Source organism: Larimichthys crocea, chromosome XII (assembly GCF_000972845.2).
Source record: "Larimichthys crocea isolate SSNF chromosome XII, L_crocea_2.0, whole genome shotgun sequence".
Classification (NCBI taxonomy): Eukaryota; Metazoa; Chordata; class Actinopteri; family Sciaenidae; genus Larimichthys; species Larimichthys crocea.
Genome location: NC_040022.1, coordinates 21,705,178 through 21,723,823, shown reverse-complemented (window position 1 = coordinate 21,723,823; position 18,646 = coordinate 21,705,178). Strand labels below are relative to the sequence as shown.

The 18,646-nt window shown below is 45.4% G+C and overlaps 1 protein-coding gene across 3 annotated transcripts in view; it reads left to right on the top strand.

Annotated features, from left to right (window-relative positions):
* tnrc6c1 (trinucleotide repeat containing adaptor 6C1) overlaps positions 1-18,646 on the top strand; it is a 42,788-nt gene that overhangs the window by 14,552 nt on the left and 9,590 nt on the right. For 2 of the 3 annotated variants that reach the window (XM_019261895.2, XM_019261893.2), the window contains exons 4-14: positions 2,436-2,780; positions 10,192-12,741; positions 15,441-15,635; positions 15,957-16,123; positions 16,224-16,301; positions 16,590-16,808; positions 16,933-17,082; positions 17,353-17,472; positions 17,738-17,818; positions 17,986-18,226; positions 18,316-18,480. In XM_019261895.2, coding sequence (XP_019117440.2) covers positions 2,436-2,780; positions 10,192-12,741; positions 15,441-15,635; positions 15,957-16,123; positions 16,224-16,301; positions 16,590-16,808; positions 16,933-17,082; positions 17,353-17,472; positions 17,738-17,818; positions 17,986-18,226; positions 18,316-18,480 — 4,311 coding nt within the window. The remainder of the gene's footprint in view (positions 1-2,435; positions 2,781-10,191; positions 12,742-15,440; positions 15,636-15,956; positions 16,124-16,223; positions 16,302-16,589; positions 16,809-16,932; positions 17,083-17,352; positions 17,473-17,737; positions 17,819-17,985; positions 18,227-18,315; positions 18,481-18,646) is intronic. The other variant, XM_019261894.2, reaches the window with a different exon arrangement.

Here is an 18,646-nt window from a genome sequence, read left to right as displayed (position 1 = left end):
CCTTCCTAACCATTATTATACATTGTGGCAAAACCACAAAGTCCGCTGTTTTTAAGAGGAAATCACCTCTTAAAATCATCGCGGAGAATTGACCGGGAATGATTGTGTCCATCTGCCGCCCCCTGATACAGTAATAACGACAAAAGGATAACAGTAGTGAATGAAGGATAAAGGAGGAGAGGGGAGCACAGGAAGGTGGGGAGAGATAAAGCACAGGAACGCAGGAGGAAATGGAGCAGATGCAGAGAAATCCGATGAGAGGCTCTAGAGCTTCCCCCCCCGTGATTCCTGAGCTGCGGGGAGAGGGGAGACACGCAGACAGATATATGGGTGAAACTGGATCAGACCATGCAGTCGGTGGTTGTATCCCACAGAGCCAATGCAGTACCGTGGGGCAAAAATTACATAGGCAACCCCCACCCTCTACCCCACACACACATGCATGACAGTCGTAAACATGCACAGGAAAAGGAGGCAGAGAAGGTTGTTATATGTGTGCGAACATGTCCGTCAGTATTTACAAGGCTGTGCGAATGTATATTCTACGACACCATCCTGTCCTCTCCCCTCGGTGTGGGCCTCACCATTACATAACTCTTTGTTTTTGTGTGTGTCGGGGCTGGCCGCATGTGTGCGAGTTATTCATTGCTTCACTGCACACACTCGGGATGGCAGCCAATGGCGAAGCGCCGCTCTTTATAACTCATTTAGGCCACACAAAGATTTTCTTTTTCTTTTTGTTGCTGCCTTCACAAGGTTTTTTTTCTCGCCCCCCCTCCGGTCCCTCCTGTATTTTATTACCAGAAAGAACTCAAAAAAACGTTTTGGCCCCGTGCACATTATGTCCGATCAGCTGATGTTTGGGTCTGTTCTTTTACAGTATGTGCAGGTTTTAAACACTTTTTTTTTTTTTTTGCATCCTGTTTAGTTTTCCAGCTTATTCTGTTATGTAATGAAATGTACCGAGGCGATTATCCGCTGTGCTTTGTGTCCCATAATGCATCTCAGCCAGCAGCAGCTCTGTGAACCCAAGGTGATCATCCTGTTTGACTTAGCGGTGACCTGTAATCTTGCACTTCCACATTAAGCTACAGTTTATTAGCCCGCTGAGGACTTTGCCTTCTTTTTAAAATCAAATCGAGTGAAATATAAAAGTGTGATCTGAGAGGCAACGGTTGTGTTGATGAACCTACAGAGAATTATCGGCTGAATCAGCCGCTCCACTTGTTTTTACGGAGCTTCATAGTGAGTTTCAGTTACTTTTTTTTGTTTGAGTCTGACCACTCTCAAGCTGCAGTTTTCAAAAATTCCCCCGATAAACTACCTGCTCAACACCGATTATGGAGCTGGTAGAGGAAGAAAAAACGGATCTAAAGGGGGTGAATATTGGATTTATATTCACCAAATGGCCAGTAACACGACTCCAAATGAATGATATTGTTTTTCTGTAACTGCTGTTAACAGATTCACATATCAGCTTCAAGGTGATGGTATGTTGTTGGCCATAAAAATCAGTTATTCTAAAACTGTATTGACTTCTAGACCCTCTCTTAAGTCTGGCTGAAATGTTGCCAAAAGGTAAGATGCAGAGCCAAACCTAAACACCAGAGGAAATGAGAGAACCACACTGTGTTTCTAGGGGTAACTAGGGGTAAGCAGCTAATAACTAACAGCTTTGGTAGTGCACAGGGATGTGGTCATTTCAGGGGCCATAACCTGCCACAAACCATGAATTGCTTATGTTGATGGGGCTTAGCACCTTAACAGTACAGCACTGTCGTGATGGAGACAATTGGCCACAATAATGCAGCAGGCAGAGCTAAGTCCATTATCCGGTACTTGACCTCCCGGGAGTCATCACTTGTAATCTGTAAACCAGGCACCATGGCAGAGTGTGAGAGCTGTGTCCTGGCCATTCCTAAAGGCTGAAGGTTTATTACAGTACCACCCTGAGATTATTACAGTCTTCTGGTTCTGTAAAGAGCAGCCATGTGTTTAGACTGACCACTGCCGAGAGTCGAGCTTCAGGCAGTCAGGAGAGACGGAGAATCTTGTGCATTTATAGACATCTCCTTATTCGCTTCCCCAATTTAACGTTATGGTCCTTATCCAAGAGTGACCATGGCTTTGAAAAGACTTGGTGCAGGAAATGCTCAGGCACAGCAGCTTTCCAGGAAGGACTCATAGTTTATTTTTTTAATGTGAAGCAGAATCTATTAGTGTTTTGTGTTTTTAAAATGCAAACTTTAATGATAAATGCAATTAAACATCATCATTAAAAATGCAACTTAGCAACTAATGAGTCGATAATTATTAATTAAGTGTGCTCATCAACTCTGCTTTGCCTAATAATCCTTTACATCCCTCGTCCCTAAAATTTCTGCTCTCTTGTTACCTGTCTCCCCCACCACCCACCCACCCACCCACCTCCACAGTGCCAGACTCTGCCAAGCTCGACCCCACCCCTCCTCTTCCCCCCGTCAACCCCAGTGCCGTTCCGTCTGTACCCCCGAGCAGTGGCAATGGCAAGCGCGCCCCCTCCGGAGGTCAGCCGCAGACAGCACAGCAGCCCCAGACTCTGCTCCAGCAGCGCTACCCGCCCAGAGAGGTGCCCCCACGCTTCCGTCAGCAGGAGCACAAGCAGCTGTTGAAGAGGGGCCAGCCTCTACCCTCGGGGACCCTGCCTCTCACCACGGGACGTCCTGCCACTACTGAACCTGCAGTAGCCATACACTCCTCTCCCTCCTGCTCCTCTTCCTCTACAGCCAGCCTGCCTACAGGTCAGCATAGACACTCTGTTGGCGAGTTACTATCTTTATTTTCTTTTCTTTCTTTCTTTCTTTGCAGAAAGTAATTTTAAGGGATTTGCTAAAATGGAAGTGGTAAGCTAGCCAGACACTGTGCGACTTTATTAGTCTTGTATGTTGTGTTAACTCACAATAAAAGTTTAAATCAGCCTTTCTGCACGGCCAAAACCTGCAACTTTTTATGCTCAAACTGTTTTGCATAAATTGACTGGCCAAAACGTGGAAGCTCACACAGAAGCACCCAAGAAGAGTGCAGGCATTAGGTCAGTTTTGTACAGTGACAGTTCAGATGAAGTTTATTATTATTACTTTGTGCAATTCTACTAGAAAGTCAGAAGAAGAAAAAAAACTACCCTGCAGCGAATTTCAGTTTTTATATCACTGAAGTCTCAGCCAAGTCTACATGTAAAATATTCCTCCAGTTATATTAAAACAAGCTCACTACAGATGTTTTAACAGCAGCACGTAGGAAATCGGACCGTGCCAGAGAACCAGCTCGTTGTCCGAGAACCAGCTCGTTCAGCCAGTTAATTAGGCACTATGAAACCCCTCAAACTGTACATCAAACAACAAACGGGATTTGGCAGAAAATCAGCCTGATCCTAGAATGAACTGAGAGCGACGAATACAAACAAACTGAATCCGTACAGTGTCTGCCAGTTAGACAGCTCCAGTAAAGGACAAAGACATAGTTTCTTTGCATAGAGCCATTAAAGGAATGTCTCACATGATTTTTATTTACAACTCATCCTGATAGTTGTTGGACGTATATCAGCTGTGCTGTGTTTTGCATATACTGGCATGACATTAGTTGTATGTACTTGTTTTGGCGCTGTGATTGTCACAGCACGGTGTACCTGTAGAGCAGTGCAAAGGCACTTGCATCACAGGTGCTGCTGACAGTTGTTTATTTTCACTCTGCCTCTGTCTGGCTGGGAATTAGAAATGGGGATAGAGGAATACAAGGGTATAAGTAGGAGAGTAAACACAGCTGGCTATCTCTGTATGTGTGTGTATATTTTCACTGCTCGGTCTGTGTGTGTCACAGTAAACCAGGTTCTCATGTATTTCAAAGTTTTATTCTTTCTTAATAAAATGTCAGCTGCTCCTTGAAGAGTAAAAAGTGATTTTTTATTTTAGGGCACTTGGCGCTTTTCATTGTCTGGGAAGGAAAAACTAATTTTAACATAAGTGTGTGTCTGAACATAGTCCAACCCCTCTGATGCTGTTTGAATGCAGTTCTGTCTCCATGGCGATGATATGTTTATCCTGTCCTTCCTCCCGTCCTTCCTACTCCTCGTTGAGCGTTGCTGACCAGCCCCACAGTATTTCCTGTTCTTTTGGAGGAGGAGGAGGAGCCATAAGGAGCGAGCTAGTTGGCTGGGCGCCTCAGTGGGCTTGACCTGGCATTGATAGAAAGACTGAGCGAGAAGGCAAGAAAGAAAAAGAAAGAAGGATAGAGCGAGCATGGCAGAGGTCCAGTACTGTGGGCTGAAGTGACTCATGGCTTACGGTAAAAGCTGCTGCTGCTCTCCGCCCCTCTCTGGCAGGCCTCGCTCTGCTCTGCTTTTGCTCTCTGTATGTCTTTGAACTGATTGATTACATTAGGACAGACAAACAGGAGGACCTTCCCGACTGGAAGACTGATAGGACAGGAGGTTTTCGTTTATACCTCTCCAGATGCTGCACACTGAGCTAGAACATTCAAGGCAAACATGATCAGAAAAGTTTTCTCCACGACACTCCTCTCTCTCTGTTTCCATTTCTTCATCCATCTATTCACATATCAGATATCTCAGTTTGAAGCCTCACAGCTGGTTTACAGAATATGCCGCAGTATCACTAAAACACATGCAGAGTGCCACAGGTACACCCACCTCCATCACTCTGTCCTCTACCGCCTTGTCTGCTGATTGTCTCCCTCCCTGCTTTTCATTTCTTGCTGATAGCCAACAGTAGAAGCACACTAGCTGCATTCATTCCCTCCATCCGCCGACTCCCCTTCGTCTCTCTCTCTCTCTCTCTCTCTGGGTCTTTCATTACCCGGTCACATGTCGGCTCTCTCGAAAAGTAAGGGCTGATAAACGTGGTCTTTGTGTGTGTACATGTGCCTGTATGTAAACATAAACATTGGCTTCCACTGCAGTCTTCAATGTTTGTGTCCCTGCTCGGATTGACACATACACACGCATCGTGCTGTAAAGGCAAGCAGAAGCAACCATTTTTTAAACGTTCATCTTAAGAGTACAGATTTTATATTACTATACGCTGATATTTAATGGCAATAACAGTTATGCATATTGAGGGTAGTTAAATGACATGGATATGCCCATGACGTCTTGTTTTGTTTATCTGTTTTAAGAATTGGCTTATCCTCCTATAATCTGTTGTAAGACTTACATCTTAATTTTTCATTGTCTAACAACATAAAGTACGAGTCGATGATTAACGCACCCTTAGGCATTGTAGTCGGTGGTTAACACCACCAAAAAAAAAGAAAACTTGTCAAGTGAAAGAACAGTGCAGCTAATGTGTTAATAGCTCGTCTAGTGGAGCAAAAAGAGAGAGAGAGTGGATGCATGCTAGACTTGATGTGCTCTTTAAGTCTGCTGCTGCTGATGATGATGCTGTAAAGGAGCCTTGGGAATCCCCTCAAAGAGGACTGAGACGTCTTGTGATGTGATTAAACATCAGCTCTCTGTTAACCACAAATGCTCAGCTCGCTCTTTCTTTCTCTATCTCGTCTCTCTTCCTTTGTGCCCATGCTCCCACAGCTCTCTCTCTTTCTGCCATACTAGTTGTGTGTGATGCACACACGCGTTCACCTCCTCCACCTCCAGTATACTCAACACCACAGCTCATACATACCCTCATTGGCCCCAGGGCAGCAAAGATTAGTCAGGCTGCGCATACTATATATGTATGACTGTCAGTCTTCTCATTACTACAGCCTTCTCCCAATGTTGCCTTTTGCTTGGCTAACAATCCATATCCCAGGGCTCTTTCATGTGGAGGAGGCGTGAGAGAGCAAGCTATTTTAAGACTGGCATGCAGGAGAAAGCCCTTGACCTGGTTTATCCTTTAGAGGAGGAGGAGAAAGGGGATACTCGCAGGCAAACATGACGACCAGATGTCTTTTAGATGTGACACGTTTGTCCCCATGTTAGTGTTTTCCCTTGAGATAATAACGGAGCATTAACAGCAAAGCATCCATACAGACGAAGAAGAATTTCCTGCATATATTTCTGTACAGTGTCTGTCATTAAGCAGCTGCTGTTTGTTCCAGGATGAATACAATTCAGCCAGCATCCAACAAACTTTATATGCCACTTCAGCATATTCCCACCAGTAGCAGTAACAAAAAGCTGCTGTGTTATGGGTGTACTGGGCCTACAAGAACTCTCCTGGTTCGGTGTACAGCTGATGGCAGCTATTCTGCTTCACACCAGCAAGCAAACAGGAAATACAGACTGCTTTTGCAATACTGCCCTGACCCTGCCTCACTCTCTAAATCCTTTAACACAAAAATCAGCTGCTGTTATTATTATTTATCTGCCAGCTAATGATCAGCTGGAAAAGAAAAATGCTGTTTTACAGAGATGTGGTGGTTAGTGGTTGCACAACCTAATAACTACTTGATTATATAATATTTTCAATCAGTGCCTAAGATTACAAATACAATGTAATTAAATTTAGTGCTAAAATGCAAATACATTTAAGCCTGGAGTTAATGAATGTTTAATATAGATAAATCTACTTTTTTTTTTTATTGTTTTTCTCAATTAAACTTCCAAAAAGATTCTTTCCACAGTGCCATAATTAGATTGTTTATTTGACAACACGATATATTGAATTTACTATTAGAAATGGCAAACATACGCTTGTGAGAGGTATATGTATGTTGTACAGACATACTATTTGTAACAAACCCACGTAAGAGCAGTTTTAACGCCGCAATCATCAGTAGATCTAATGATGACCGAGATCCTGATGACCTCCATTGTCTTATTTTTAAAAAAAGAAGCCTGCATTGGTTCATTTGATTGATGTGACCCTTTCTTTTCTGTGCTGCTCCTCGTACAGTTATGTGCTCTACAGGTTCACCAAATCAAAAACAATCGGGCTGTGATTAGTATTAAACACAGAGGTAGCACATTCTTGGGAGGTGTGTGTGTTGGAGAGCTCGCTCATCTGGCTGGCAGCATGCATTGTAAGCTCCGTACCATCCCGTCTCTCTGCCCCTCGGGGACTTCATTAAGCCAGGATCAGTCCAGCTGAGGCCCACACAGCCCTCCTAGATTACTTCCTGCTTCCATCTCTCAACATCCATCTCTGTCCTTCATTTTCTGTTCTGTCTTTGTATTCTCATGCCTCACGATCCCCCCTTTTACTTGACCCTTGTATCCTTCCTAACTCACAGACACCTTGCAACACCTGCACGTCGTGCATACACGTCCACTTGGAATGAAAGAGGTTTGCCTGCTGATCTGAGCATTAAGGAAGTTTCGGCATGTGAGTGTGTTTTTGTTTGCCACACAGTGGATGCAGTGTCTACACTGTGTGTATGTTAACACACAAAGGAGCGGGCGGTCATGCAGTAGCACGGCATGACCTCACCACATGTTAGGTCCTCACAGTGAAGAGGCACAGTGGGCCGAACCTTAGCCATAAAGGGACTCTGTTCTCCACCAACATTGACTTATTGTGTTGTTGTGTGGGCGCCAGAATCATTTGTAAACAATACCAGCCTTGATCCAGGGGACCGTTGCTCTTTTTTTTTCTCTTTTGACAAGCTCCCAGCCCTTGCTATTCTCCTCCCCTCCTTGCTTTCTATTAAATCTCATGCATGTCTTCTTCTCTGTTGTCTTTGTATGCAACCTCCTTCCCCCTGCAGCTCCAGCACTATGTTTGAGTATGATCATTTTATGTCGTTGCCCTGTGCCCAGAAAGTACCGCTATGTTTTCTGTCTAAATCTGTTTATAATCATGGCATTCCCTCGATGTAGACACAGACAGTCATTTGTCGTCGTGTGTGATCTGATGATGTGCCTGTTTTATAAGTAAACATGTGCACGTGTAAGGAAATTGTCATTCCAGCACCAGGGGTGCAGCAGGCCTTTGTAGGCAGCAGTGCTAATTGCACATGGAGTGGTCTTGGCTAAATATTTAGTGACAGTTTTGAAAGGTTGTAAGATGAGAGGGAGGCGGAGGTTAGAGGAGTCCCCCTTTTGTTTTGTTTTTTTTTCCCCATGCCTCGTGAGTGCATAATGAAAGTCTCCAGGCTTTATCGTTCAGCTGTTTAACCAAGCCACCCTCGCACCATTACTGCCCTCAACCCCCCCACACCCCACCCTCTCCAACATCTCCCATCCCCTCCTCCAACCGGCCTTCTTTCGGTGCTTTTCCAGAGAGGGAGAATATCCTCGGTCAGGATAGGAATAGAGCACGATATAAATAAAGCCAGAGGGAGGCAATAGATAGAAGAGGAGAGACCCAGCCATAGCAGTGTTGGTGGGAGGGACTGAGTATGAGGGGTGAGGAAGGAAGGGAGGGGGGGGCAAGTGTGGGGGGGGGTTGTCTCATGCCGCGCAAGAGCTGTGCAACTTCTTGGCAGCATTTCAGAAATGAGCCTCAGAAGCTTGGCGAACCGAGCAGACATATTGAGACAAGGATGGTCGCTGCGTCGCACAAAACCTAGCTCTTTGCAGGATGGTTGGGAGGCACCTCTCCACAGGTATTTCACATCTTCCCTCCTTTCCTCTTCGGTTTCCCTATTTTTCTCTCTCTCTCTCTCTCTTCTTCTGCCGTTTCTCTGTTGTTTGGATGGCTTGTATGTACACACTGTGGATGAGCACTTTTAAAGATTAAAGCTGCAGCGACAGTGCATTGCAGGCATGCAGCGCTGAGTCCTCACGTTTTGTGTTTGTTATTGTGAGTGAAATATGCGTGCGATTTACAGCAGCAACGTTGGGAGATACAGACGGTAGCTCAGAGCCTTTTTGGCTTCAGTTCAGGACTGAGAAAATGGCGGTCCTGCACTTCTCAGTAGAGTGACGCTACAGAACGACAGCACTGTGTGTCAGAAACACAGTGCCCTCTTTTTTCCCTCTTACTCTTCCACTGCCTCCTCTCTCTCTCTCCATTAGTTGCAAGCATTGAAGTAAGCTTGCAAACAGCGGGTGGTACACAAATGCTGTCACTTCTCTCACATAGTTGTGACACAGTCGCTCTTTGCATACAAACGAAGCATGTGAGGGCACATGTAAACAACAAGCTGCTGCAGTATGAGGGACAGCAGGCAATGAGGTGGCAGCCGGATGGTCAGTGCAGTAATCATGATCTGCAACTGGGCTCAGTTTAGATTAATATCATATGCACACTGGAACTCCAGGGAGCTTGCTCAACTGATTTTACAGGGAGGGAAATAAGAAATAAGCTGAAGTATTACTTTGTGTTGTGCAGGCAGAAGGAGGCTGACGTATTGGTTAAGAGGCAGCCTGCCTAGAGCTAGTGCAGAGTACTTCATGTCAAGTAGAGGTCATAACTGCAGTGGTTAGGTCAGAAGTTAAGGATGACTCAGCTGCGTGGCTCCTGTCATTGATTACATCCTCTATATGGTTCCCAAATATGGCAATGAATTTTAATGTGACCCGTTATGAAGATACAGTATTTTGCTATGAGGACTTTACATTTCATACATGAAACAACGATGCATTATTTAATAACTTGCATGGGGCCCGATTTTCTGATTTAATTTTTTTTTTTTTTACCCCTATTTACTTTAGGTAGACCCTAAAGGTTTAATTCCATTTTTATTGTTAAAATTAGATGATTATAAATTAGCTTAAGGTGATGTGAGATGAGTTCCCACCACATTGATAAAGAAAAACAAACAAACAAAAAAAATTGAATATTTGTTTTTATAATTTCAGATATAGTAAATATGCTTCTGAAGAAGAAAAGCCAATCAAACAGTTCCCTGTAATTACAATGTGAATGTCTTATTTTACTTACATCATGGAGATCATTGGGCCTGTTTTTAGTCACTGCATATTCGAAAGCATGTGCATGAAAAATGTGTGGCCAATGAAAATGTATATTATTGAAATGGAGTGCTAAGAGGTTACATACCTTTTTTAATTAAAGCTCCCTCCCTGCTATCATATTAGTTCTCCTCTCTGTCTTTGCATTTTCAGTGTGGGTGGTATTTATTTTCTTTAATAAACCATCTTGTGAAGTCTATGTACACATAAAAAGACACCTTACATGTTGCCATGGTATTTCAACCTTACTAAGAATATGTGGGCGTGATGACGTACATAACTTATACCTCTCATTTCTCATCCTCTTGCTCATGTCCTTATTTTTCTATCCTCCCATGCAGAACTGCCCCCACAGAGCGGCCAGGGAGCCCAGTATGATAATCCCCTCTGGGGACACCTGCCAGCCAACAGGAGTGCCACAAGTGCTGCATCTTCCACCAATCTCAGTGGCTGGGATCAACTGATCATTGACCAGAAGGACACAGAGGCTTGGCCTTCTATTACTCTCAGCCAGAGCCAGGCCCCTCCAGGAGGATGCCCTTTGGACACTGACCCTGGTCGTCTGACCAGCAGCAGCAGCAGCAGCAGCAACAGCAGTAGTACTAGTAGTAGTTGCAGTACAGTGATTATGGCCACAGGGGCCAATAGCCAGACAGGCCACTTCCCTGCCAACCACCTTAGCAGTAAGGCCAACAGTGGGCCCAGCCCTGCCAATCATACTGGAACCAGCATGCTCTCTAGCCAGGTTGCAGCCAATCGCAGCTGGGGCTCTGGGCCTGGACCTTCCCATTGCCCCCCTCAGTCCTCAGTGGGGAGTGAAGGGAAGAGTGATGGCCCAGTTGGAGGAGGAGGTAGCAGGGGCTGGGGCAGTACTTCATCATCCTCCACCAACAACTTTAACTTGAACCTAAACCCTAATGCCAACCCTTCTGCCTGGCCTATGTTGGGGCATGATGGGGGTGGCACAGGGGCAGGCAGCTCAGGGGGAGCCAACACCATTTCACCTCCTCAACCTACACCCAACCTCTGTAATCCACCTGCCCCCCCACCAGCCCAGACCAGCACCTGTACCGGAGCCAACACTAACAGCAACTCCTCGGGGATTGGCAGCGCCTGGGGTAGCATAATGGCCTCTGACACATCAGAGCCACACCCCTCCCCGTCCACGAATGTGTCTTTCAGTTCAGAACCTCAGAACCTTAAAACTGATGGACCAAATCACACTAATAAGCAGGAACCCCCCAGCCCCATCCGCAACTTGCCTGGCTGGGGTAGTGCACCTGTAGGCTTGGGTTCCATGGCCCAACCCCCACCAGGGGGACCACAGGTTAATGGAGAAGATGGTAGCTCAGTATGGGGTAACAAGGGTGACTCAAAGACATCTTCATCCAAGGAGGCACCTGGCTGGGACTCTGGCTGGGGCCATGGTGGAAGTGGAGCAGGAAACTCGGGAGGCTGGGGTGACCAGTCTGCTGGAGGCTGGGGGAAGCAGCACACTGAAGAGACCCAGGGAGGCTGGGATGCCCCCAGCTCTCCTCCCCAGGATCCACAGGCTAGTCCTTGGAGCCGAGCTGTGAGCACAGCTGCCGCAAGTGAAGGGAGCAGTGACAGCATGGAAGGACATCCCCGGCACAGAGACCACTCATCTCGAGATAATCCAGCTCCTCTGCTGCCTGCCCAGGATCTGGACCCCAGAGTGTTGTGTAACACTGGTTGGGGACAGACCCCCGTTCGCCAGCACACCTCCTGGGATATGAACGATACTAAACGCAAGAATGATGGAGGCACTGAATCATGGGGCTCTGGCCCAACCACTCCAAGTGATGCCCAGGGGCCTTCCAACACTAATATGGGCCCATCTCAGAGGACTGACCCTGGGGGCAAAAATGATGTGCCTGGTTCTCAGGGACCCTCAGGTTGGGGTGGAAGCATAGCTGCTACCAACCAGCCTAGCCCTGGTTGGGGAGAGCCACCCAGCAACAGTAAACCCACAGGTGGCTCTGGTGGCTGGGGGAACACTTCAGCAGGAGGCCCCACCACCAATATACCCAAGAATGGAAGTCAGTCCTGGGGAGAGGAGAAGCCAACTGGGTGGGATGATTCTCACATCAAGTCAACATCCCAAGGCTGGGGAGAGCAACCCAAAGCATCCCACAACTGGGGCAATAGTGGAGGGAGCAATAATGCAGGGGACTGGAGAGAACCAGAAGAAAACAAAAAGAGTCCCGCCAACCCTGGGTGGGAGGGAGAATCAGGAGGCTGGAAGGAAAAACCACGAGGCTGGGGAATGCCTTCTTCAGGACCTGGGATATCTGGAGCTGGAGGAAATGGGGGATGGGGAGAGCCTGTTTGCCAGCGTCCTAGTGGCCCTCCCCAAGGTTGGGGAGGCAAGCCTCAGGATGGGCCTAGTAATAATAATAATAATAGTAGTAGTGGAGGTGGAGGTGGAGGTGGAAGCATGGGCTCTTGGGGTGGCTCAGGCACAGCAAAGCAGGGTGGAAGCTGGAGTGGCAGTAAGCAGGAGTCCACTGCTGAGCCTACAGGCTGGGAAGAACCATCCCCACCTTCAATCCGACGTAAAATGGAGATAGATGATGGGACCTCAGCTTGGGGTGACCCTGGTACCTACAACAAGGCAGTCAACCTGTGGGACAGGAACAATCCAGGAATGTCCCAGGCTAAAGTTACCACTGGAGGCAATAACCCCCCAGGCCCAAACAACAACCACCCCCCCTCTCACAATCACTCCTATCATGGGCCCCCTGCACCTTTACAGAACCACACCCAAAACACCCCAAACCCAGGGCCCACCAGTGGGCCCATGGATCCTGTTGTTGTCCAACACCAGTCCGGGCCATCTCACAACAGGGGTCCCCCCCTGATAGCTCAAGGTAAGACAATATAAACCAATGCTTTTAATGTGTATACTTAATAAGGCTGAGCAATTGTATCAATCCTGCAACATATCGATATTTTGTTTCCCCAGTAAGTATCGAAAGAATCGTTCTAGCAAGTTACCCGTCTAGATACTCTCTTTACACAGACGCCAATGCCTTCCTCATCCTGTTTACACAGAGTGAGGAGAAATCAAGAGAATGGCGGCAAACATAAATCCAGCACCTTCATGCTTAAAAGCAGAAGTGTTCCCACCACTTCAGGTTTAACCCTCTAACTTTAGACGGAAAAGTCTAAAGTTTTACATATCTGTGAAGATCCAAAACGTTTTTTTGCACTGTTTTCCTGAGATTCCGCGTCTCTGTCCGACACTTACTTGTTCTGTTCCACCACGTAAAAAAACGATTGGAAAATAGATGTTCGGCAGACTCCATGCGCAGTCGACAAATGGACGAACGTTACTAGGCAGACTAGTTCTTTTTCAACCAATCAGTGGAGGGGTACCTATGACGTATTCTAGCCAATCAAAGGACTCTGCAGTCTTGGGGGGAGGGACAACAGAGAGAGAGATGTGTGCGTAGAACAGAGTGACAGAGGGCCCAAAGTGACTGCAAAGTAACACAGTAACTTCATAAATACAATTTCTATTGAATGACAGCTTCCCCTCAACTTTGTAGAGGGTCTTTGCTTTGCTAAGTGGCATGCCTGAGGAAAATGAGGCAAAAACGCAGGGGACCTTTTTTACTGAAAGGGCATTATTTTATTGTTCTTCAAATATTTGGTTGAAAAACTGCATATGTATGTCAAGCAGAAAGATTGAAAAATAATATTTTCATTCAAAAACTCTTTACTATTACTGTTCGAGGTGTGATATGACAAAAATCAGATTAGTTTTGTCCAGCATTTGCAAGCTGTAGACTCTGTCCAGTCAGAGCCATATATTGTGTAATTGATGCTTTCGGTTTTCAGTTCAGTGAATTCAATCCAAGTCAATGGAACACTCACAAGATGTCACCAAAATCACACTGTACCTAAGATCTTTCAGAAAATGATCGTCAAATCATATCGAACCGTATCGTTGTTTGAATGTTGTGTATCGTATCGTGAGATTAGTGTATCGCTACAGCCCTAATAATTAGCCCACATGTCTTCTGTTTAGTTAGACAGACTCATTTGCTTATAGTAAAAATTTAAATTATCTTCAACAATCAGACTTTAAGTGTTGTGATGTGTAACTAAAAGTAAATTAGATTAAATGAATGTCTTTCATAGTTCCTCACTTCTTTTTCAGTGTTCAAAGTAAAGGTGTCAAATGTGAGCGTTGGTTGGGTAGTTAGCACCGTACACTGTTAAGCTCCAGTCTGTTGATCCACTTAAAGGTAAAATCTTGACCTAGTTTGCCCTCTTTGGATTTACATCTAATCAACTATCCAAATGAGTTAAGCAGTGCCAGCCTTGTCCCTTCATGAGGCTCCTCACATTTCACAACACCGGACACGTCTGTAAGGGTAACCCTGGCAACTTCTCATGGGTACCCAAAGGAAGCACAAGAATGCTGTTTACAAAGCGTCTCGTGAAAATAGAGATTCACCACAAACTGTTTGAGATGGATCGGAAGTGTGTGATTATATGGGAGCCACCATCTGTCAGTAGCTGAAGGGAGGTGGTGGGGCAAGCCTCTGGGAGCAGAGAGGGGTTAGACGCCCCCTGCTGTCCCTCACTTGACCCTGCATGCTGACTCCACGTTTGCTTCCCAAGAAAACCTGATCAGCTATCAATATTGCTGGCATAACAGCAGTTGAGCATATAGCAGGTTAAAACGGAGAGGGATAACTCCTATAATAACTCCTCCAATACTATTCATAGCCAAGAGGAGACAGTGGGAGAAAATAAGATTAAGTTTGTTTCATCCCAGTATGCCAAATTTAGATCAGAGTAGCACCACAGCCATTCATACTAGAAGGTTGAATGTTAACTATAATTTTGGAGCAGCCTTTAGGACTTGACCTCTCCCTGGAGAGAGAGCTAAGCTAAGCCTGGCACTGCCACGGGCCCAGAGACAGCACTGTGTCTCTCATGCCAAGAGAGACCGGGCTTTGCCAAATTTTAAATGGGCCTCTGTCGACCATCCTGCTAAGCCAAGCCCAGGTTTCTGCCATCCTGTGAGAGTGACACTTCACACTCCCAGGCAGAAGGATAACACAATTTACCAGAGGCTCAGTTAGATTTAAGGCTCAGCTAATTTTTAACAAATGAGAACATCAGAATTGTTAGACTTTTGAGTTGGGCATAGGCACATCTAAACATTTTACCAGTCATTTACTTATCAGCAGTGAGATAACCTGAGAGCGGATGAGAAGCAAAGACAAACATCCAAGAGAAGACTCTTCCATTCTTGGAGAAACGAGACGATAAAGATGATTTAGTCTTAAATTCAGCATTTTGCATTCAAGAGAGCGCGAGCTTGGTAACACGAGCCAGCACAATTTGACCAAATGCTTTCGTACTTAGCCATTAAAATTTGTTTGAAAATGCACGTTAACTAAATAAAACAAGCCCATAAGAAAGCACTGCAAGGCTGGAAATGGCAAGTGAAAATACAGCAAATAAAATATATCTGACTTTTAAAACCAAGTGAGACAAAATGCCGGAGGTAAATATTAACTATTAATCCATGTCCTTGTGTGTCCTACAGGTTGGGGAGAGATACCTAGTTCCCACACAAAATCAGAGAGCACTTGGGGGGAACCTGCACCCGCACCGGTCAGTGTGGACAATGGGACGTCTGCCTGGGGCAAACCTACCGGGAGCTGTGGAGGCTGGGCAGATGGCAACCCAGACGGCTATGGCAGGGGCAACCCAGCAATGACATCTGCATCTTGCAAACCTGGTAAATAATTTAACCCTGTATGGTTTTATTAAATAGTCTTTACCAAGTGTGTACACTGGAATAATGAATGTCTTTGTTGAGAGTGAAGCGATGCTGAATGAAGTTCAGTAATTCTCTGATCAAATCAGGGTAAATACAGATGCAAGAGCAGTGGACATTTTACCCAGAAACACACACTGACCCCTAGTGGCTGCTATTTTATAGTGCTCATATTATTTTCATGTAGTAATGTGCAACATATTATGTTTTCAGTTCTTAATGTCTCATAGTATATGTTCTCGATGCTGCTTGGTTTACATCCTCTCTTGTGGTGTTTTCCAGCCCCTAAACCTATGCAAGACGGATGGGGAGGTGGAGGTGAAGAGCTGAACTTGTCGGGAGGTCAATGGGATGCTGAAGAGGGAGACATGTGGAACAGCACTGCCTCCCAGGAGAGCAACTCCTCCTGTAACTCTTGGGGCAATGCATCTAAAAAGGTCCCACAGAAGGTGTGAAGCAAGATTAATTACATACCGAATTGTCTCTTTGACCATAAAATATTATATTAAGTTTGTGTGGTAATAATAATTATTCTGTTATCTCTTCCAGGGGAAGATCCCAGGGAAGCAAGAGGATGCCTGGATCATGAATCGTCTCATCAAACAGCTGACAGACATGGGCTTCCCTGTGAGTTGAAGTGATACGAAACTGCTGCACAGCACAGCTAACGCCTTTAGATCAGTGATTGTTGTTACAAGATACTATTAAGATTATTTACGGTGGGAAGCATCAGTGTGTAGAGATGATATTAATTCTCTGATTCCAGCATCACAAATTTTAATATTTATTTAGAGTATAAGCATATGTACTAAAAACAATGTTATTTGTATTTCTAACGTGAGTCATGTCACGTTTGAAGCGGTATATCCGTACCGTACATTTTGCTTTTCTAATGCTTTCTGTTTTATTCTCCAGAGGGATCCAGCAGAGGAGGCTCTGAAGAGCAACAACATGAACCTGGATCAGGCCATGAGTGCCCTGCTGGAGAAGAAGACTGAGCTGGACAAGCGGGGAATGGGGATAACCGGCCACGACTACAACAACGGACTCATCAACAAGCCCATGAGCTGCCCTCGGCCTCCGCTTCTTTCCAAAGACCCCTCGGCAGACCCCCGCTTGCCCTTCATGGACAAGGTAATTCTTTCTTTTAGTTTTTAATTAAATGTTAAACCTGTTTGTTTGTTTTTTTCACCTGCACAATATGGAGGACAAAGTTGACTGGAGCAGAGGTTGAGGTTTTGTTTGTTCCTTTGTCCAGCAGATGCAGAGTGGAATGTTTGGCGGTGGTGGAGCAGCACAAGCCCGGGCCATGCAGCAGCCGCAGCCGCCTCCTCAGCCGCCAGTGCCGCCTCTCAGTTCCTCTCAGCCTAGTCTACGTGCTCAAGTGCCTCAGTTTCTCTCCCCTCAGGTACACACACACACACACACACACACACACATTTCTCACTACTTGAACACAGTAGTATGCAAAGTGTTTTAATGTATGCAATCATGAATATTTTACCTTTTTAGATTAAGTCTTTAAAAATATCTCCACTATAGGTTTCTCATTTATTCTGTATAATTTCAGACCTCTTTGATCTAATATATATAAATATGTATGTATCATTAAAGTGTACACAGCAAACCCAGACACATGCTCTTTTTTTACATGTGTACTGTGATACTTTTCCAACAGGTTCAAGCACAGCTCTTACAGTTTGCAGCAAAAAACATTGGTCTGAATCCTGCACTTTTAACCTCACCAATAAACCCTCAACATATGACCCTTCTGAATCAACTTTACCAGCTGCAACTGGTGAGTCTCATTTCTGCCTCTGCTTTCAGTTTTATTAGACACATGAGCTAAAACCGACTGTAGTAGGGCGCTCACCAAATGCATTAGGAGCTTTTTTAATTGTGAGGGAGTGTAACTTTGTACTTTCATGTTTTTAGTAGATATAGATTAAGCCATTTTATTACATGCAATTTTATTATTTTTGAGTACTATTAAGTTATTACTGGTTTTAAAGACACAGTGACGTCTTAAGACATTTAAACCATGTCATATTCTTGATACACAGGCATACCAGCGTTTACAAATTCAGCAGCAGATGTTGCAGGCGCAGCGCGCCTCTGGCCCCATTCGACAACAAGAGCAGCAAGTATGTTCACCCTGTTAACCTTCAGTTTTCTTCTCTTTCTCCTCCCTCTCTTTTGCTTTGTTTCTTACATTTTTATCTAAATAAAACAGTCGAGGCCAATGTTTATTTCAGTGTAAAACCTGCATGTTATAGATCCTAAAAATGTCTCCATTGTGATGTTATCCTAGGTTGCACGTACAATCAATAACATGCAGCAGCAGATCCAACAGCACCAGCGTCAGCTGGCCCAGGCTCTGCTGATGAAGCAGCAGCAACAGCAGCCACCCCCCTCCCACTCGGGCCTGCATCCTGGTGGGGCCAAATCCACCCTGGATTCATTTCCAGGTCACCCCCAGGCTCCAGGCCTCCCTGACCTGCAGACCAAAGAGCCACAGTCATCTCCCAACAACTACAGCCCCTACTCTCTTTGTGAGTGATGTGAAATGTTCTCTTTGAATGGGAAATGCTGTGATAATCCTCGTGGGCTTGTTTAGTAACATCTAACTCTGTCTCCTCAGCTGGACTGAATCCAAACATGAATGTAAACTGCATGGAGGTGGGAAGTCTATCTATGAAGGAACCACCCCAGCCTCAATCGCGCCTGTCGCAGTGGACGCATCCCCACTCCATCGAAAGCCTCTCTGGAAACTCCTCTCCTCTAGAACCCAACTTGGGCAAGCATGGTGAGAAAAGAACGGGAATCTTGGGTGAAACAACAGCCAGGAGGTTTCGACTTCTATCATGTGACCAACGTCGTAATATATGCAAGATTACGTTTATAACAGAATGATTTTAAATCTTTTTAAAGGTCCAATGTGTAAGATTTAGAGTGGACTGTTTCATTAGTAT